Here is a 20,760-nt window from a genome sequence, read left to right on the forward strand (position 1 = left end):
CTAGGAAAGTCCATAGAAATGCCGTCTTCAGTGGACTCCTGTCCCAAGGTGAATGCCCGACTTACACAATGCACCCCAAGGCTGTCTGTGAAACTTACTTGGGTGACCTTTAAGATCAGTGCTTACCTGAGGGGCATGACTGTGTGGTTTAGATGATTATTCCTTTGCCAGGACAGTCAATTATACACCAGACTCTGAACATGTGCTGACCACTTGTCTTTCCCGGTTAAATGCATCGTTCTAGTAAGTTCATCAAATGTAAAACTTAGTGATGGATTTTTTTGTCCCCTCACCTTGCTGCTGAAAGATGGATAAAGCCAATGTAGGACTTGGGAAGATAGGATCCAGAGTTAAAATTGGGCTTCACAGCTGCCCAAATACACCAGGTTCTAAAGAAAAATCACACGACAGACCTATTTTGCTCATAAACAACTTTTATTTTTCTTTTCAGTATGTGCCCTTGAAGATTTCAAAATGTTGGAGTTTCTGATTCTCCTGGGACCAAAGGTAAAAGCATTGTATGGAAACACTCAACCTCAGCTCATCACTCTCCTGAGGAGCTAGGTCTGGAGGCCTCAGAGAGAGGGAGTTGACACTCACACCTTATTCCAAGATGGGTAACACAGTGAACAAGGAATTAGTAAAACAGAGACTCAGTCTATAGAGGGCTTCAAATATACATATTCTATATATATAAACCTGTTATATAGGATTGCAACTTACTGGTTTCCTTGTGATTTGTAATGAAAGTACAAATGATAAAGATGTTGCACACTGCTGATTTCCCCTTCTCGGCCCCCCTCCCTCCCCAACATAAATAACATTACAAAGGTCAGGTGATCCTAAGAATTTTTGTTGTTGTAAATGTTTTGTTTTTAAAATCATATTCCCCTTCCTCCCCTGCAAACTACCTCTGAGAGTTTGTAACACAGCAGCATGGAACAGACAAGACTGGGACAGCATGGAGATCTAACGGAGAGCGCGCAGAACGTGGCTTCTCACTGACTGGCACCAGATGGGCTTTTGCATTTCCATCGACAACAGAGGCTACGACAGGAAGCAGAGAATGCGCAATGCGGCTTCCTCCTCCTCAAGGAGGAGGCTTGCTGGACCACTGAGAAGAGCCCTAAAGGCATTGAGGTTTTGGAGACAAAGCACAGCTCCAGAAATGTCTTGGCTCAGTATTTACACAGTATCTTGAAGCTGCACTTTCCTTTTAAGAAATGTGTGTTTCTGAAGGTGCCTCTTCTGAGGTGGGCTGGGGGAAAGAAGAAACTTAAAACCAAAAACAAACCAATTCCCACATACGTAAAAGTCCTGTTAGAAGTCTTACTCAGTTATTTTCACACACATCATTAAGAGTAGATAGTGACAATGACTGGTTTCTTATTCTTTTTTGTTTTTTGAGAGTGTGAGTGAAGAGAAAGAGAGAAAGGAGAAGTCCACTAAGGAGAGCGCCGTCCCTTCTTCAGCATTAAGTGACACTGGATAGTCTGGATTCGGTTCTTGGCGGGGACAAACTCGGGCTGAAGCTTCAGTGTGGATTCATACCACACCAGTGCTTTCTCAAATTCTTCCTGTGAGGAACAAGGAGACAAATGTGAGGGGATCGCACCGCCAGACTAAATATATACCGTGACCTCTTTTTTCTCAAGAAGCACCTCTGTGCCACGGACAAGCCTGCAGCATTGGCTCAATGGATCTAAGTCTCTGGAAAACTCTGAGGTTCCGCTGGGAGAAAACAGCCGCCTTCGGCCCCAAGGAGTAACATAACATCACAAAGAAAACTATGGCAGAGTACAAGAACAAAAGGAAAAGGGGTAGAGCAGCTTTACAAACCCCACAACAGTGATAATTGTGGTAATAATAAGACCTAACATTACTGAGTGCCTGAAATGTGCCAGGCACTGTGCTGGGTGCTTTATAAAATCCTTCCATTTCATCCTTACAGAAACCTCTAGGGCCATGCCTGACAAATGCCCATTAAACATCTGCCTAAAATTTCTAATGTAGCTGGAAAGATGGAAACTAAGTCAGGTATCTCAATTTGACTTGCACATTTTGAAGAGTTTTAAAATTCTCTTTAACATTTAAAAATGCCAACAAAGATTGGGAAATGATCCCTGCCATTTTGAAGGTGTTAATCTTTTACTTAGAGTTATACTCTCAAAGAAAAGCCCAAATCAACAGGTTTAATGATTTCTTCTAGCCAAATGAGAGACATAATTCCTTGTCCATAGTAGCAAATTTCACATTTACGGGGAGCAACCACAGATTCTTCAACTTAAGAAGCAGAGAGGGAAATCTGCGTATTCAGTAATACCTCCCTGGCAAAACACTTCTCACCTCTGAAGTCAAGGATGATACATGCAGCTGGTAGCCCAGGGCTACGCACTCGATCAGCCATTACTGAGAGCATCTTGGGAATAGCAGCCTTATGTGCGATGCCACATTTTAGAAGAAAATGAATGGCATGATTCTCATGCTAAATTGGGTTATGACAGCTTTTAGGGGGTCTCCCTGGGATTTTCAGTTCTGAAATCAGTTCTTGTTTCTGATCAGAATGAGGGATCTGGGCGATGTCTTTGCCATTTTCTCTGTCCATGGTATTCCATGAAACCAGTGGAATTTCATCATTTGCTAACTACTTGGTGAGCACCCACCAGGGGCCAAAAACACTGTGAGGCACTGGGAACAGGAGGTGAAGAGGAGTCTTGTCCTCAATGGGCCCCTGGGCTAGAGGGAAAGATACACATTTAAACAAAAAATTAGAAAACAAGATGAAAATCCTGCAAGAAAAATATGCACAGGGTGTCATGAGTGTGATGACAGGTACCTGGCCGAACCTGGAATCCAGACAGCATGTGTGTGTCTATGTGGAGGGGGAGGAGAGGTTTCCTGGAACATGAGGTGTTTCTAGGAAATTGTAGGTAAATCTGACTCTACTGTTAGTGTTAAACTCATGTTGAGGAACTATGTAGTTGCAAATACTTAGAAGAATTTCATGTATTATTTTTTAAAAAAAACCTCTCAAACCCTTGTCCATCAAATATAACATTGGTGGAACTAGCAATTTTAGACAGAAAGCTTATAGGAAACTGGCAGGCGATGACATATTCAAAGAGGTTTTGAAATCAAAGATGCGCGAGTGTTTGGCAGAGCTGGTGCATTCCGCTCACACCCATCTCTCACCATTGCCACGTAGACATTGCCCAGAGTGAAGTGGTTCACAGCAAAGTGTGGTGCGATCTCCACCGCCATGGTGGCCACTATGACGGCGTCGTTCCAGAGTTTGGCATTGTGCAAGATGTTGGCCAGGCTAATCAGGGGCACATCCTGGGAGGAGGAGGAGAATGGTGAGAAGGGAAAATTGGGTTTTGAGCTTTCATTCTTGTTTCTGGTGATCATAAAGAATACAGTCAGTGTTTCCTGGTGAATGATTAGCATGATGCAACTCAAAGTGCTTTTCTGCTGTGTGCTACTGGTCTGCGATAGATAAGGCGCTTGTACCAGAATATAAATCAATTACTTCTTGCACTGGCAAAGTCTTGCTTTGAAAAACAAACACAACAAAATGCCAGCTGAAGCAAACAACCTGCTGAGTAATATAGTTGGTTTCTTCTGGTGAAGCTCCTTGTCTCACTGCAGACTGCTAAGAAAAAGTCCATGTACTGTCCACAGACCACACTTGGAATCACGCTGTCAGAAAGCCAAAATAATGTCTGTAATAATTTCTGTCATATTATGTGGAGTTGGGGTTGGCAAACCTAGTCTGCTGCCTATTTTTAAAAAGTTTATTGGGACACAATCATTCCCAGTCCTCTACGTATTTCTGTGGCTGTTTTCAGACTACAATGCAAGAATTCAGTAGTTGCACCAGAGGCTGTCTGGCCTCCAGGGCTTAAGTGTTTTACTCTCTTGCCCTTTTCGGGGCGTTTGCTGACTCCTAGAGGTAGACCCTCAGCCCTTCCCTATTGCCTATCAGTATAGAGTACCAAATGATGGATGGAACAAGTAGCAATACTGTTATTATCACAAATATTCCCTTTGAATATCTTACCTGAGCAACTGCTACCTGTATCACATCATACTGGATTCTATAGCAGACAGAGAAGAAACAGAAAAAAAGGATCCATCTCTGTCTTTATGGGACAGCCATGGAATGCATGACCCTGGATGAGCTCACTGAAGTGTAATAAGGTGCCCAAATTCACAAAGCTAGCAAGAGGCAGAGCTGTGTTTAAAACTCAGCAATGCCGGACAGTAAATCCTGTGTTCCTTCCATCATTCTATATACCGCCTTGATGAACAAAGACGGCATCACCTATGTCTTTAAAAAGTATAGGATCTAGGCCAGGTGCGGTGGTTCACACATGTAATCCCAGCACTTTGGGAGGCTGAGGCAGGCAGATCACGAGGTCAAGAGAACGAGACCATCCTCGCCAACATGGTGAAACCCTGTCTCTGCTAAAAATACAAAAATTAGCTAAGTGTGCTGGCATGTGCCTGCAATCCAAGCTACTCGGGAGGCTGAGGCAGAAGAACTGCTTGAACCTGGAGGCGGAGTTGCAGTGAGCCAAGACTGTGCCACTGCACTCCAGTCTGGCAACAGAGTGAGACTCCTTTCTCAAAAATAAAAATAATAAAATAAAATAAAAATAAAAAGTACAAGTTCTGGATTAATGCAGAACTCAGAACACATCAATACAAATGTGCTAATAAAACACTGTACTTTCTCAGCCATCATAACAATAACTGGTCTTCTGAAAAAGTTTGATGTTACACAGGGTTAACTGGTTTTGTTTTGTTTTTGCGTAAAAAGTGGAAGTCAGACAAGGACCAGGAACTGGCCGATGTATAAGAAGAAATGGACATTTGCTTCTATCTCTGTGCCTGGAAGCAAGCTCAAGCCAAGAGGATAAGCAAAACAAGTGCAATTGCTGTATGTTGGGTGGCTCTGAACACAGCGGAAAGGGGACTAAATGCAGTTATGTCTTACAGTGACCTAGAGAGCCTCATGTTCCAACCTGCTGAGGCTGGGGAGGCACGCAGCAGGGACAGTTCAGAGGCTTGCCGGGGCACAAGCCCGGTCAGAGTCTCCGGCCCCATTCTCTCCTTGCACCACGTCCTCACTGGCTGAGCATGAGGAAGGCTGTTGGAAAGGGCAGAATAAACCACAGGGAATGGAAAGAATGAAGGGACAGAAGTTCCCACCTTCTGGGTCCCACTCACCTTCATCTGGTGTGGCGCATAGTGCAGAGCCTGGCGGAGGCAGTCGATCGCCTTCTTTCCCTGGCCTCTCACTCTCCAGTAGAGGGCTGCCATGCTGGAGAGGACCCAGGACGTCTGGTTCTGCAAAGGAACGTTAGCTGAGGCTGGTGTCTTTTCAAGAACATACTTATTACCAAGATTAAGTTCAGTAACATGAGTCATGGCCATTCAACTGAGTATTTACAAAGTGCTGGCACTTTCCTCAGCACTTTCTGTTCCTCCTGTCATTCATTAAGCCTCAGAACAACCCTATGAGCTGGATACTACTATGACAGCCCTTCTATAAATGAGAAAACTATTTATAGAGTTCAGAGAGGTTAAGAGTCTTGCCTGAGTTCACTCAACTACTGAATGGCAGAACTATATCTCATGTCTTTGGTCTATTTTTTTTTAAACTTTTTGAATACGTAACACATTCACATGTTTCAAAAACCAGGAAATATACAAAGTTATACAGGGAAGTGCCCCTCCCATCCTTGTCTCCACTGTAGATAAGTAAACGCTATTTTGTTTCTTAGGTTTCCTTCTAGAATTTCTTTTATTTATTTATTTATTTTTTGAGATGGAGTCTCACTCTGTCACCCAGGCCGATGTGCAGTGGCACAATCTCAGCTCACTGCAACCTCCACCTCTTGGGTTCAAGCGATTCTCCTGCCTCAGCCTCCCCAGTAGCTGGGATTACAGGCATGAGCCACTGTACCCATCTAATTTTTGTATTTTTAGTAGAGACAGAGTTTCACCATGTTGGCTAGGCTGGTTTTGAACTCATGACCTCAGGTGATCCACCCACTTCGGCTTCCCAAAGTGCCGAAATTACAGGTATGAGCCACCACGCCCAGGCAGATTATAACAATTTAATCTCCTGCCAGAAATATATGAGTATCACCATTTCTTTATCGCCCCATAACAGAGTCTGTTACTAAAATCTTAGGCCTCTGCCAATCTGATGGGTGAGAAACGTGGTTTTAATCTGCATTTCCCTTCTTATGAGTGGAGCTGCCCATCCTTTCATATTTGTTAGCCTTTCGTATGTCTTTTCTGTAAACTATCTGCTTTTATATTTTGTTAATTGTTCTAAGAGGTTTTTATCTTGTCTGTTGGTAAAAAGCTCTTTATATTTTAGGGAGATCATCCTTGCCTATGATATGAATTACAGATAACGTTTCCTGAGTTTAAAGTCTGCCTTTGGACTTACGGTACTTTGTGTGATACAGATTTTGATTGATAGAAAGTTTGGCTTTTAAATGATCTTCAATGACTTCTGGATTTTCAGTTGTAGTTAGAAAGCCCTATCTCATTCCAAGGTTATCAAGAAATTTTACTGGGCCAGGCATGGTGGCTCATGCCTGTAAACTCAGTGCATTGGGAGGCCAAGGCAGGAGGAGATCAGCCTGGGCAACACAGCAAGATCCTGTCTCTACAAAAAATAAAAAATTTAGCTGGGTGGGATGTTGTATACCTGCAGTCTCCACTACTTAGGAGGCTGAGGCAGGTGGATCACTTGAACCTAGGAGTTTGAGGTTGCAGTGAGCTATGATCATCCCGCTCAGTGCACTTTTAGCCTGGGGGAGACAGTAAGACCTTGTCTCTTAAAAAGAAATAGATATTTTACCATTTCTCCTGAAGAATTTTTATAATTTCATTTCTTTATGTTTAAATATTTAATCCATCTGAAATTTAACCTGCTGTAAAGTAAAAGATATGGCTCCAACTTAATTTTTCTCCAGTTAGCTATTAATTCGTCTCAAAATTTAATTAATAATTCACCTGTTTCCCCAGTGAGATACTACCTTTACTATATATAGAACTACAGTATTTAATTTAGGCTGAATTTTGAACTTAGGTCTAATTTTAGATTTTTAAAATCTGTGTCATTTGCCACTTTTGGTTGACGATCTCTGACTCCCAGCCGTTACAGAAGAGGCACTCAGAAAACTTAACTGCTCGTCTGATTTCTTTTTTCAATATAGCCTTTGCCAATTTTATAATTCCACATTGTCAGGGCATAGTGTGTTTACATTCTGGCCTATCACTCTATGCCTCACCTTTGTTCTAGTATTGGTTTTACAGCTGAATATAATCAGTGATCACTGACATTACTTTTGTGTGATTTTCCCAATCATCTCCTGGTTGGCTAAAGCTCATCTTCTAACAGTTTCTTCAAGAAGAGCTCATGGGAACAATATTCTCTGAGATCACTGCTATGGGTTGAACTGTGTTCCCCAAAATTCATTTTTTTTTTTTTTTTGAGATAGAGTCTTGCTCTGTTGCCCAGGCTGGAATGCGATCTCAGCTCATTGCAACCTTCGCCTGCCGGGTTCAAGTGATTCTCCTGCCTCAGCCTCCCAAGTAGCTGGGACTACAGAGGTGTGTACCACCGTGCCCAGCTAAATTTCTATTTTTAGTAGAGACAGGGTTTCACCATGCTGGCCAGGCTGGTCTCGAACTCCTGACCTTGTGATCTGCCCGCCTCGGCCTCCCAAAGTGCTGGCATTACAGGCATAAGCCATCATGCCTGGCCAAAATTCATATTTGTAAGTCCCAATCCCCTGTACCTCAGAATATAATTGTATTTGGAAGTCTTTAAAGCAGTGATTAAGTTAAAATAAGGCTATGAGAATGGGGCCCTAACTCTAAATGACTGGATTTATAGGAAGGACCTAGAAGAAGGAGAGACAAACCAGGGTCCCGTGTGCACAGAGAAAACAACCAAGTGAAGAGGCAGCAAGAGGGTGGCCAAGGTCTCAGAGGAAAGCAACCCTGCCAGAACTTTGATCTTTGACTTCTAGCCTGCAGACCTGTGATCAAATAAATTTCCGCTGTTTAAGCCACCCTGCCTGTGGTATTTTGTTCTAGTGGCCCTATCAAATGAATACACTCATATATGTTGAAAACTTCCTGTCTGCTACTTTCAGAGCTAAAAGACAGCTTGGTTGGATTTAAAACCACAGCTTATTCTTTCCTCAAATAATGTGTCAGCATTTCTCTATTGCCTCTTGGTGTGGAATGCTGCTGCAGAGAAATCTGAAGCTAGCCTGACTTGTTCCTTCTTGTTAAGTGACTTGTTCTTTTTGACTAGCATTCCAAAATGATTTTAAATAAAATGATCTTAGGCCGGGTGCAGTGGCTCATGCCTGTAATCTCAGCACTTTAGGAGGCTGAGGTGGGTGGATCACTTGAGATCAGGAGCTTGAAACAAGCCTGGCCAATATGGTGAAACCCCATCTCTACTAAAAATACAAAAAAATTAGCCAGGTGTGGTGGCAGGCACCTGTAATCCCAGCTACTCAGGAAGCTGAGGCAGGAGAATCACTTGAACTTGGGAGGCGGAGGTTGTAGTGAGCCAAGATTGTGCCACTGTACTGCAGTCTGGGTGACAGAGCGAGACTCCATCTCCAAAAAAAAAAAAAAGATCTTTCTTTAATGCTAATATTTGGCACACAAAAGAATATAAATAATTAAATACACATATAATATAAAATTTCTTCTTTTTGCTGAGGCAGATCTTGCTCTGTTCCCCAGGCTGGAGTGCAGTGGTGTATATCATAGCTCACTGCAGCCTTGAACTCCTGGGCTCAAGTGATACTTCTGTCTTAGCCTCCCACCTTGGCTTCCTGAGTAGTTGGGACTACAGGTGTTCACCATCATGCTTGGCTAATTTTTAGATTTTTTTGTAGAGATGGGATCTTGCCATGTCCAGGCTGTTCTTGAAATCCTGGGCTCAAGTGATCCTCCCGCCTCAGTCTCCCAAAGTGTTAGGATTACTGGCAAGAGCCACCATGCCAAGTAAATATATATTTATATAACATAAATAGTAAATATATAACTATATAAAACATATTCATGCTGTAAAACATACAATAATGAATATTCCAGAAATGACCACCTTATTGAAAAATGAACTCGTATTTAACTATGTGTTCTTACATCATTCCATCCTCACACACTCTTCTAAATGTTAACTTTATTATTCCATTTCTCCTTTTAAACAGAGTTCTATCACTGGCATACATGTATACTTGATTCAACAATATATATTAGTTTACTTCTTCCTGCACTTTATGAAAATCATACAGTAATCCCTCCTACCTGAGGGGGATACATTCCAAGACTCCCAGTGGAGGCCTGGAACTGTGGATAGCATCCAGTTTTATATATTTACTATGTTTTTTCAATCTGATAACTGAGAGGCAGGGAGCATCTACAGTGTGGATACACTGGGTAAAGAGGTGATTTGCATCCCGTGTGGACTGAGCCCGACAGCAGGTGATTTCATCATGCTACTCAGAATGGTGGACAACTTAAAAACTTGCTTATTTTTGGAATTTTTCCATTTAATAGTTTTGGACCAAGATCGACTGCAGGTAACTGAAACCATGGAAAAGAAAGCTGAAGATAAGGGAGGATTATGGTGTACTATATGCAGATTTGTCGAACTTGGGATTTTTTATTCAACATTGTATTTCTAAGATGCATTCATGTTGTGTTTATTCAGTTTCCTTGCTGCATGATTAAATGCACATTAAGTTGAATATACTACATGGTACTTATACATTTTCTGTAGATGGGCATTTAGATTGCCTCCTGTTTGACTATCTCCTGCTATAGTCTACAGTAGATACCAGGGAGTAGAACTTCTGGGCCACAGGATATGCATATGTTAAAAAAGAGAAAACCAAAAGATCGCCACATTGTTTCCCAAAGGCGCTATGCCAACTTACAACCCCATTAACGTTGTTTAAAAGGAACTCTTGATCCATATCCTTCCTAACCCCCGGTATTGTTGGCGAGGGGAAAATGGCATCTTCAGCATTTCCTGATTACTAGTAAGATCGAGAATTGTTTCTTACATTTATTCATCACATATATCATTTCTTTCTGTGAAATGTCTGTTAATATCTTTTATGCATTTTTCTATTTTATTACTTTTCATCAATTTATATGTTTTGTATATTAATCTTTTGTGGATTAAATGTGTTACATATGTTTTCCCTCTGGCTTGCCTCTCTTTAATTAAAAAAACTAAACTTTAATATACTTGAATTCATTTAACATTTTCTTTTATAGTTAGTTCTTTTGTGTCTTCTTTAAGAAGAAAACTTTCCTTACTCCACAGCCAGAAAGATCATCTCCTATATTTTACTCTAATTTTTAACATTTTGTTTTTGATACTTGAGCCCTTAATTCATGTGGAATTGAATTTTTATGTAAGATATGAAGATTGAAATTAACTAAGCAATTGCCCCAGTACATTTCCTGAATAGTCCCTTCTCTTTGCACCAATTTTCAATATTACCTTTTTAACATATCACAGTTCTGTGTGTTAGAGCAGAGGTCCCCAACTGTTTTTGGCAACAGGGACAGGTTTCATGGAAGACAGATTTTCCACGGGCAGCGTAGGGGGTGGTTTCGGGATGATTCAAGTGCATTACATTTATCGTGCACTTTATTTCCGTTATTATTACATTGTGAAATAATTATATAACTCACCATAATGCAGAATCAGTGGGGGCCCTGAGCTTGTGTCTCGAAACTAGATGGTCCCATCTGGAGGTGATGGGAGACAATGACAGATCATAAGGCATTAGATTCTCATAAGGATTGTGCAACCTAGATCCCTTGCATGTGCAGATCACAATAGGGTTTGCGCTCCTATGAGAATCTAAGGCAGAGGAGGAGGAGCTCAGGCAGTAATGCAAGTGATGGGGAGATGCTGTAAATACAGATGAAGCTCACCTGCCACTCACTTCCTGTAGTGTAGCCCAGCTTCTAACAGGCCACAGACTGTCCATGCTCTGGGAATTGGGACCCCTGTGTTAGAGTCTGTTTCTGGGCTTTCTATTTAGTCTTCCTAGCCATTTTTGTTTATGCTTGAGCAAAAAGCATAATGTCTTGTTTTATTATAAAAGTAAGGCAATTTTGACTTTATTTTTATTTTCAAGACTGTCAGGTCTATTATTCAAGCTTTACCTTTCCATATAAAGACCCGCTTTTCAACGTGCCATAGAAAACCCTGCTGGTGCTTTGATTATAATAGCATTGACTCTATAAATCAAATTGGGAAAAACTGACATGTTTATAATATGGGTCTTCTTATCCATGAACATTATTTATCTGTTTATTTAGGTTGTTTAAAATGCTTTTTGATAAAGTTTTATCTCTTGCGCTTACAGGTTTTTATAATTTTTATAAGATTTACTGAGAACTTTATATTTTTGAAACAATGTATATTTTAAAAAATTAGACTTTCAAATTTTGTGCTATTGTACAGAAATGCAACTTTTTATTTACTGAGTTTATAGGAAGCTACTTTGAGAAAAATAGTATTTCCAAAAAAGTGTCTGTAGATTCTTTGGGGTTTACTATACAGATAATCAAATCATCTCTGAATAATATTTTGCCTTTTCTTCTTTATGCCATTAATTTCTTTCTTTCTTTTTTTTTTTTTTTTGAGACAGAGTCTGGCTAATTTATATATTTTTAGTAGGGACGCGGTTTCACCATGTTGATCAGGCTGGTCTCGAACTCCTGACCTCAAGTGATCTGCCCACTTTGGCCTCCCAAAGTGCTGGGATTACAGGCATGAGCCCCTGCGCCCAGCCTAATTTCTTTTTATTGATTTACTATACATGCTACGAGTTTCAGTACAAGGTTGAAAAGAAGTGGTGATTGTCTGCATTCTTTTTCCTGATTTCAAAAAACTTTTTTATTTTCTCATTAAGAATCATCTTTGAAGTACATGTTCTGTTGATTCTTCTCACCACATTAAGGAAGTTACTATTATTAATTTACATTACTTTTACATCATAAATGGGTATGGAGTATGTCAAATGCAATTTAAAATGATTTCATAGTTTTTCTCCTTTAATTTGGTGATGAAAATTTTATGTTTTCCTAGAATTAGACCATTTTCAGTATTTCTGGGATAAACCCAACTTGGTCAAGGTCTATCTTTTTTTTTAAAGAAATGTGCTGCTGGATTCAAGTTGTTAATATTTTACTTATGGTTTTCATACCTAAGTTCATGAGTGAGATTAGTGCTAACTTAAAAATTACATATGACAACATATATAACTATGTATAATTTTTCTTTCTCACAATGTCTGGTTTTGTTTTAAAGGCTATACCCGTCTCAAGGAATTAACTGGTATGCCATACCCTTTTCTAAAGTCTGGAAGTCTGTTTATATTAGGATGAGGTATTTCTCAATTCACACTTGCAAAATCAATAGACCTTGTTGTATTCTTTGTGAGAAGATTTTAAAAAAATGTATTCCTTCAGTTTATTTTAGAATTATAAGACCCTTCAGGTTTTCTTTTTGTTCTTGAATCAGTTTAAGTACATTACATTTTTCTAAGAATTCTACTTGTTTTCCAATTTATTGGCATAAAGTTGTAATTATACCCTTTTCTTATCTCTTAATTTGATATAATCAGTTCTGTCTCACCCTTTTCCCTTACATTAAGTATTTGTACTTTCTTTTTATCTAATTTTGCCAGAAGTTTATTTTACTATTTGTTTCAAAGAAATAACTTTTAGATTATTCATCTTCTCTACTGTATCTTTGTTTTCTATTTTACTGATTTCTATACCTCGTAACAGAACTTAGAAATAGACAAATCAAAAACTTACAGGACTAAAATAAGGTATAAACAAATTCATAATTATTAATATAGTTGAATATTTTAGCCTCTCAACAATTTACAGAAGACCAAGAAAATCAGTAAAGACAAAGAAAACATGAACAATACTATCATGATCTTAACCTAACTGATATTTCTAAAATGCTCTACCTACAGCAGAAGACAATATTCCTTTCTAGTGCACATGAAACATTTACCCAGGTAGACCATATTCTGGCCCATAAAACAAGCTTGAATAAGTGGGAAAGAATTCAAATCATACAAAGTATTTTCATTTACTACAATGGAATTAAACTAGCTACCAACTAAAGAAAGATATCTAGAAAACACCCAAATAGTTGGAAACCGAATATCATACTCCTAACTAACTCATGGGTCAAAAAAATCAGAAGGAAAATTAAAAAGTACTTTATGTGGAATGAAAATGAAAATATGACAGATCAAATTTGTCACAAATTTACAGGAAACTTTTAGCACTAAACATCTACATTAGAAAAGAAGAGAAGGATCAAGTCAATGATACAAGCTTATATTAAAAACTTAAGAAAAAACTATTAAAAAGCTAAAAAACGAAAAGAAAATTAAATCCTAAGCAAGCAGAAGACAAATTACAAAGATAAAAGCAGACATAAATGAAAGAGAAAACAAAAAGATGTTGAAAAGTCAGTGGATCCCCAAACTGATTATTTATGATCAATAAAATTGGCCAGGCATGGTGGCTGAGGTGGGTGTATCACTGGAGCTCAGGAGTTTGAGACTGGCCTGGGCAACATTGTGAAACCTCATCTCTACTAAAAGTACACAAAATTAGCCAGGTGTGGTGGTACCTGCCTGTAATCCCAACTACTCAGAAGGCTGAAGTACGAGAATCACTTGAACCCAGGAGGCAGAGGTTGCAGTGAGCTGAGAGTATGTACCACTGGACTCCAGCCTGGGAGAGAGTGAGACTCTGTTCCCATCCAAAAATAAATAAATAAATAAAATTCATAAACTTCTAGTGAGTCTGATCAGAAAAAAGAGAAGATACAGAATACCAATATCAGGATTAAGAGAGGGTCCATTGCTACAGATCCTACAGATAGTAAAAGGATAAGAAAATAATATGAAGAACTTTATGCCAATAAATTAAACAACTTAGATGAAACGAACAAATCCCTTGAAAGATACAATTACCAAAGATCACCAAAGAAGAGATAATTTGAACAGCCCTATATCTATTAAAGATACTAGAACTGTAATTAAAAACCTCCCACAAAGAGAACTCTAGTACCAGATGGCTTCACTGGCAAATTCTACCAGATATTTAAAGAACACCAATTCTCTACAGACTCTTTCAGAAAACCAAAGTGAAGGAAACACTTCTAACTCATTAAACAAGGTCATCATTATCCTGATAACAAAACTTCACAAAAACATTATAATAAAAAAACCACAGACCAATAGCCCTCATGAACATAAACACAGGTACAAACTGACTGGCTTAGCCATAATGGAGAAGGGTGTTTATGTCAACAGATTTGCAATTTCTAACTGCAGATCTTTTTTTTTTTTTTTCTTGCTTTACCTCTTTTGATGTTATTTTACTGAATATGTTTAAATTTAGAACTGGCATATCTTTCCGGTGATTTAAACATTTTATCATTATGCAGTCATTCTCTCTAAATAATTTTTATTTTGAAATACATAGTTTTCAGGTAATTAATATAACTATGCCTACCTCCTTTTGATTAGTTTGTATCTGGTACTTATTTTCCAACTTTTTAAACATTTCTGTTATATTTTAGGTATGAGTCATAAAAATATGCAGTTCCTTTAAAAATTTTCCAATTTGACATTATTGTCACTGCTAGTTCCTTTAAAAATTTTCCAATTTGACATTATTGTCACTGCTATATTATAGATTATTTTTCATTTGTCCAGATTGTTGAATGCCTTTTTTTTTTTTTTTTTTCATTTTCTTGTATTGATTTTTTTGGGTCATCCTCTTCTTACATCATTATTTTATTCTCACAGGTTTTAGATTTGTGCATTCTTTTAACGAAGTGTAAACAATGTATTAAGTCTCTTCTCCGGAACAATAAAAGAACTTTGGAAAACCTAAACTCTGATCATCCCATTCTTAAATATACATTCTACTTTGTACAGTCTTTCAGTCATTTCTTTTAAAATCCCACAAATTATTATTTTCCACCATGTTTGGGTTTGTATCTTTCAGGTTCAAATCTACTTTGTCATAAGTCTGCTGCAACTCTGCAAACCCCATTTCTTGTTTGTTAACAGTCCTCTTGTTAGGTTCAGCAAACATGTGCACTAGGAGATTGGAAGGCAAGAGGGAGAAGGGACTTTCTGTTTGCATGCTGCTCCTGTCAGTGCTATTCCAGCAACAGCACTCCAGTCTCCAGGTTCTTTCAGCACTCCCAGACCCAGCCTCATTGCACCCTTCTGCTGCAGAGCTGTCCTTCTCTGCTTACGGAGGAGCTCCAGCCCTTCAGGGTTTCTTCTGTGAACTTCTAAATTCTGAAAACCCTAATCACTTGCTGCCACACCTTGAAGTGGAGCTGTTCCCTACAGTTATCTCTAGTTTACTTCCTTGTTTCCTTTTTCTCTTTCAGCCCTCTACAACAATGTAATCAATTCTCTAAATTAAATTTGCTTTTCTGAAATATCTAGTGTTATTTCTGTTTTCCTGACAGTACCCTGACACAAACAGATGCTTTAAGATACCTTTACCTTTGCTGTTTTGTAGTTCTACTATAATGTATGTAGGTATGGATTTTTTATTTTTCCAGGTTGGAATACATGATACTTCCTAAGTGTGTTGACTCATTTGTCTCATCTCTATTATATTCCAGATAAGTTTTTTACAAAGCTTGCAATTCACTATTTAATTATGTCTAATTCATGTAACCCATCAACTGAGTATCTGACTTACACAATTTATTTTTAAGATGTGTTAATTTGCTTTTTAAATTTACCTACTCATTTCTGATGCTATTTGTTTTTTCATCTTCGTAATCACATCACTTAAATGTTTTATAATGAAAAATTTCAAGTGTATATAAAAATAAAGGAACTTCTCTTTTTAAAGTTGCACACCTGGCTGGGTGTGGTGGCTCACACCTGTAATCTTAGTAATTTGGGAAGCCAAGGCGGGAGAATTGCTTGAGGCCAGGAGTTTGAGACCAGTCTAGGCAACATAGTGAGACTGCATCTTTACAAAAAAAAAAAAATTAAAAATTAGCTTGGCATGGTCCATGCCTATTGTCCTATTTGGAGGGTTAGGGGGTGGGGCAGGGAGGATCAGGCAGGGGAATCACTTGAGCCCACGAGTTTGAGGCTGCAGTGAGCTATGACTATGTCACTGCACTCTAGGCCGGGTGACAGATGGAGACCCTCTTTAAATTAAATAAATAAAACATAATGAACCCTCATGTGCTCATCATTCAGCTTCAACACTTATCAACTCATGGCCAATGTTGTTTCATCTATACCCTCATCCATGTTAATGTGAAGCAAATTTCAGATTTCATATAATTTTACCAGTAAATTCTTTAGCGTATGCCTCTAAAAGATAAAATCTCAATGTTTAGAACATAAGCTTATGTACATTAAGCCTAAAGAAATGAAAATGATTCTTTAATATCATCAAGTATTCAGCTGGTGTTCCTAAGTTCCCCAAGTGTCTTACAGAAGTTTTGTTTTGCTTTTACAGTTTGAATCACAATCTAAATGAGCTCCATACATTGTAATTGGCTGCTTTCTCCTTAAGTCTGTTGTGATCTCTGGAGTCCATCCATCTTCATCAGACTTTTTCTTTCCAAATTTATTTTTGTAGAAGAAATAAGGTTATTTGTCCTGTAGGTTTTCTGCATTAGACTCTGCTATTGTAACCTCATGGTACCATTTAACATGCTCCATTTTTCCGTTATTTCTCATAAATTGTAATTAGAGAAGTGACTGGTTTAGAGTTAACTTTTGGGGAAAGAGTAGGGATGAAACTATTTTATAGGTAGTGATGTGTGCTTCTAATGAACATACATACTGTCTGGGTGTCTCTATTTGAGATATTAGTAGCCAGTGATAATCATTGCCATAAATTCATTAGGAGTAACAAAACTGTAATATTCTAAGGTTATCACTTCCAATTTATTAATTGGAATATTCCTAGAGAGACTTTCCCTCATCAACCGCTCACCCCCCCAAAATATTAATTTAGAAAAGGAAAGATACATGCTTTTTACTTTTACTTATATCTACACTGAAAAAAATCTATTTCCATGTGATATGGTTTGTGTCCCCACCCAAATCTCAACTTGAATTGTATTTCCCAGAATTCTCATGTGTTGTGGAAGAGACCCAGGGGGAGGTAATTGAGTGATGGGGGCTGGTCTTTCTCATGCTATTCTTGTGATAGTGAATAAGTCTCATGAGATCTGATTGGTTTATCAGGGGTTTCCACTTTTGTTCTTCCTCATTTTTCTCTTGCTGCTGCCATATAAAATGTATCTTTTGTCTCCTGCCATGATTCTGAGGCCTCCTCAGCCACGTGGAACTCTAAGAACCAATTAAACCTCTTTTTGGTCCTGGTTTCAGATATGTCTGAAAACCAGAGACTTATTCACTATCTTGAGAATAGCATGGGAGAGACCTGATCCCATCATCAGCAGGGTGAAAACAAACTAGTATACCATGCATTCTCCAAGTCACAATCATCATAGCAAATTTGGTAGTTTAACTGTATGTGATGAAATGAAGATAATAATCACTGCAGTTATTATCTTCCTGTTGCTCAAACTGTCCTATGTTTGGCCAATGGGAGCTTATTCAAGTTCATTCCAAATTCTTTTGTTACAAACTTTGTTGTCATTGGGAACTTCCTTGCTTTCCCAGACTTGGTAAGCCAATAGTGGGCTAACAGTAGTTAAGTTTTTGAGGAGTCAAAAGTTATACGTGGATTTTAAACTGTGTAGGGAGTTGGCACCCCTAACTTCCATGTTGTTCAAGGGTCAACTGTAATTGTGTTTTAAAGTCACTTGGAATAATTTCTCTTGATAATTTCCCTTGATATGGTTATAATACCAACTGAAAACACAGTTAGGCTTGTTTAATTTTACTTTTAAGTAGAAACTGCCTTATTAAAATTTTTGTGTATCTGTGCCAAATATTTACTTGGTTTCAAAGTCAAACTGAAAAAATAATGTTGATTCAAGGATCCCAGCTTCATTCCTTGTCCTCTCCTCCCGATTTTCTTTCCTCTATGGAAAACCAATTAAAAATATTTTTAAGATTTAGTCTTCCATTTAAAAATATCTTTTTCTCTACATTTATCCACTCTTCCCTTGCCATTTTTTAAAAAAGATAAATAGTAACCTAAGATATTATATTTTTTCCACTTTTCTAACCTCATTTGATAGCCTGGAGATTTTATTTCATAGAGATGGTCCTTGTTCTCTTTGACAGCTGTGGAAGCCTCTACTGTGTGGATGTTCACACATAATGGACATCCACGGGGAACTTCTCATTTAATCACTCCACTACTGCTGGGCATTTGGGTTATTTCCAATTTGCTACAAATCAGGTTACAATAAACAGCCTCATTCATAAGTATTTTTGTTTTAATGCTTTTGCCAATGCACTTTTGGGAATAATTACCAAAAGTAGAATTGCTGGCTAAAAGGGTAAATGAATGTATAATTTTGCTAGATACAATTTCTTCCCTGTAAAGGTCATCCATTTCACTTTTTTTTTTTTTTTTTTTTTTTTTTTTTTGAGACAGTTGCCCAGGCGGAAGTGTAGTGGTGCATCTCGGCTCACTGCAACCTGTGCCTCCCTGGTTCACACGAATTCTCCTGCCTCAGCCTCCCGAGTAGCTGGGATTACAGATGCCTGTCACCACACCCAGCTAATTTTTAAAAAAAATTTTGTAGGGACAGGGCTTCACATGTTAGACAGGCTTCACCATGTTAGACCTCAAGTGATCCACCTGACTTGGCCTCCCAAAGTGCTAGGGTTATAGGCACGAGCCACCGCACCCAGCCCATTTCACATTTTTCATTAGCAATGTATGGCCGTGTGTTTCCCCACAGTCTAAGAGGTTTTGTCTTATAAAACTTCTGACTTTTTGCCAATGTGATGGGTGAAAAATATCTCAATATAGTGTAGTTTTGATTTGTTCTTTTTCTAGCTTTTTGAGATAGAAGCATATATCAATGACTTTCATCTCCTCTCCCCTTTCTGTTTTAAACTAATATATCCATTTAGGTTATAAACTTCCCCTCAAGTATTGCTTTAATTGTATCCCACATGTTCTGATATGCCATATCTTTTATACTGTATCAGATATTTCAAAATATTTTCTAATTTTCTTTGTGCCTTTTTCATTGACCCATGGATTATTTAGAGGTGTACTGCTTAATGTTACTAAATTAGGTGGATAATTTCTTTTCTTTTCTTTCTTTTTTTTTACTTTTGATGGAGTCATGCTTTGTTGCCCAGGCTGGAGTGCAGTGGAGCGATCACAACTCACTGCAACCTTCACTTCTTGAGTTCAAGCGATTCCCCTGCGTCAGCCTTCCAAGTAGCTGGGGTTATAGGCATGCACCACCACACCCGGCTAATTTTTGTATTTTTAGTAGAAACGGGGTTTCACCATGTTGGCCAGGCTGGTCTCAAGCTCCTGACCTCAGGAGATCCGCCGGCCTTGGCCTCCCAAAGTGCTCGGATTACAGGTGTAAGCCACTGCACCTAGCCTGGAGATTTTCTATCTATTCTTTTGTTTCTGATCTTTTTTTAGCTTAATTCCACTATGGTCAGAAAACATAATGTAAATGATTCAAATGTATTAAAATTTAACTTAGGCTTAACTTATGACTCAGGTTATGATCAAGATGGTAAATGTTCCATATAACTTTTTAAAAATGAGTAGTTTGTCATAGTTGAAATCAACATTATATAAATTATCAGTTAGGTCAAGTTTGCTTTTTTGGTAAGATGATTTATATTTTTAGCAAATTTTTTTGTCTGCTTAATTTTATCACCTGGTGAGGGGTATGTTAAATTCCACTATGACTGCAGATTCGTGTTTAATACTTGTTATATAACTTAAAATTGTGCTATTAGTTACATCTAAATTTATAATTTTCTATATTCCTGGTAGACTGATCATTTTATCATTATGAAATGTCTCTCTTTAACCACAGTAATGCTTCTTGCCTTAAATTACATATTAGTCTGACATTAGTACAGCTACGCCAGCTTACTTTTTACTAGTATTTGCATGATGTATCTTTTTTCTTTTCTGAAGCAGGGTCTCACTTTGTCACCCAGGCTGGAGGGAACTGGTACAATCATAGCTCACTGCAGCCTCAAACTCCTGGGCTCAGAATTCTCCTGCCTCAGCCTCCAGAGTAGGTAGGGCATGCTACCATGCTTGGGTAGGTTGGTTTATTTGCTTTCTTTGGTAGAGATGGTCTCACTATGTTGTCCAAGCTGGTCTCAAACTCCTGGTCTCAAGCAATCCTCCTGTCTTGGCTTCCCAAAATGCTGGGATTACAGGCATGAACCACTGTGCCTGGCTGATAGAGCTTTCAAAAATCTGTATAAGTTCAACTGTTGTGTATTTAAGAAGTGTTACTTGTAAAAAGCACATAATTTGGTTAATATTTTTTTTCCCCATTTATTTATTTTATTGCATTTTAGGTTTTGGGGTACATGTGAAGAACATGCAAAATTGTTGCATAGGAACACACGTGGCAGTGTGATTTGCTGCCTTCCTCCCCATCACCTACATCTGGCATTTCTCCCCTTGCTATCTCTCCCCAGCTTCCTACCCCCCCCCCCCTCTCCC

At 38.5% G+C, this 20,760-nt stretch overlaps 1 protein-coding gene across 3 annotated transcripts in view; it reads right to left on the reverse strand.

Moving 5' to 3' along the window:
• Nucleotides 1-416: 416 nt before the first annotated feature.
• Nucleotides 417-20,760, reverse strand: part of TTC17 (tetratricopeptide repeat domain 17) — a 137,421-nt gene continuing 117,077 nt past the window's right edge. For 2 of the 3 annotated variants that reach the window (XM_032283548.1, XM_032283550.1), the window contains 3 exons: nt 5,233-5,352; nt 3,193-3,336; nt 417-1,577 (listed from right to left, as the gene is read on the reverse strand). In XM_032283548.1, the coding sequence (XP_032139439.1) occupies nt 1,446-1,577; nt 3,193-3,336; nt 5,233-5,352 (396 nt within the window). In that variant the 3' untranslated portion in view covers nt 417-1,445. The remainder of the gene's footprint in view (nt 1,578-3,192; nt 3,337-5,232; nt 5,353-20,760) is intronic. The other variant, XM_032283549.1, reaches the window with a different exon arrangement.

The sequence above is a fragment of the Sapajus apella genome, unplaced genomic scaffold, assembly GCF_009761245.1.
Source record: "Sapajus apella isolate SASKATOON/1434 unplaced genomic scaffold, GSC_monkey_1.0 scaffold14, whole genome shotgun sequence".
Classification (NCBI taxonomy): Eukaryota; Metazoa; Chordata; class Mammalia; order Primates; family Cebidae; genus Sapajus; species Sapajus apella.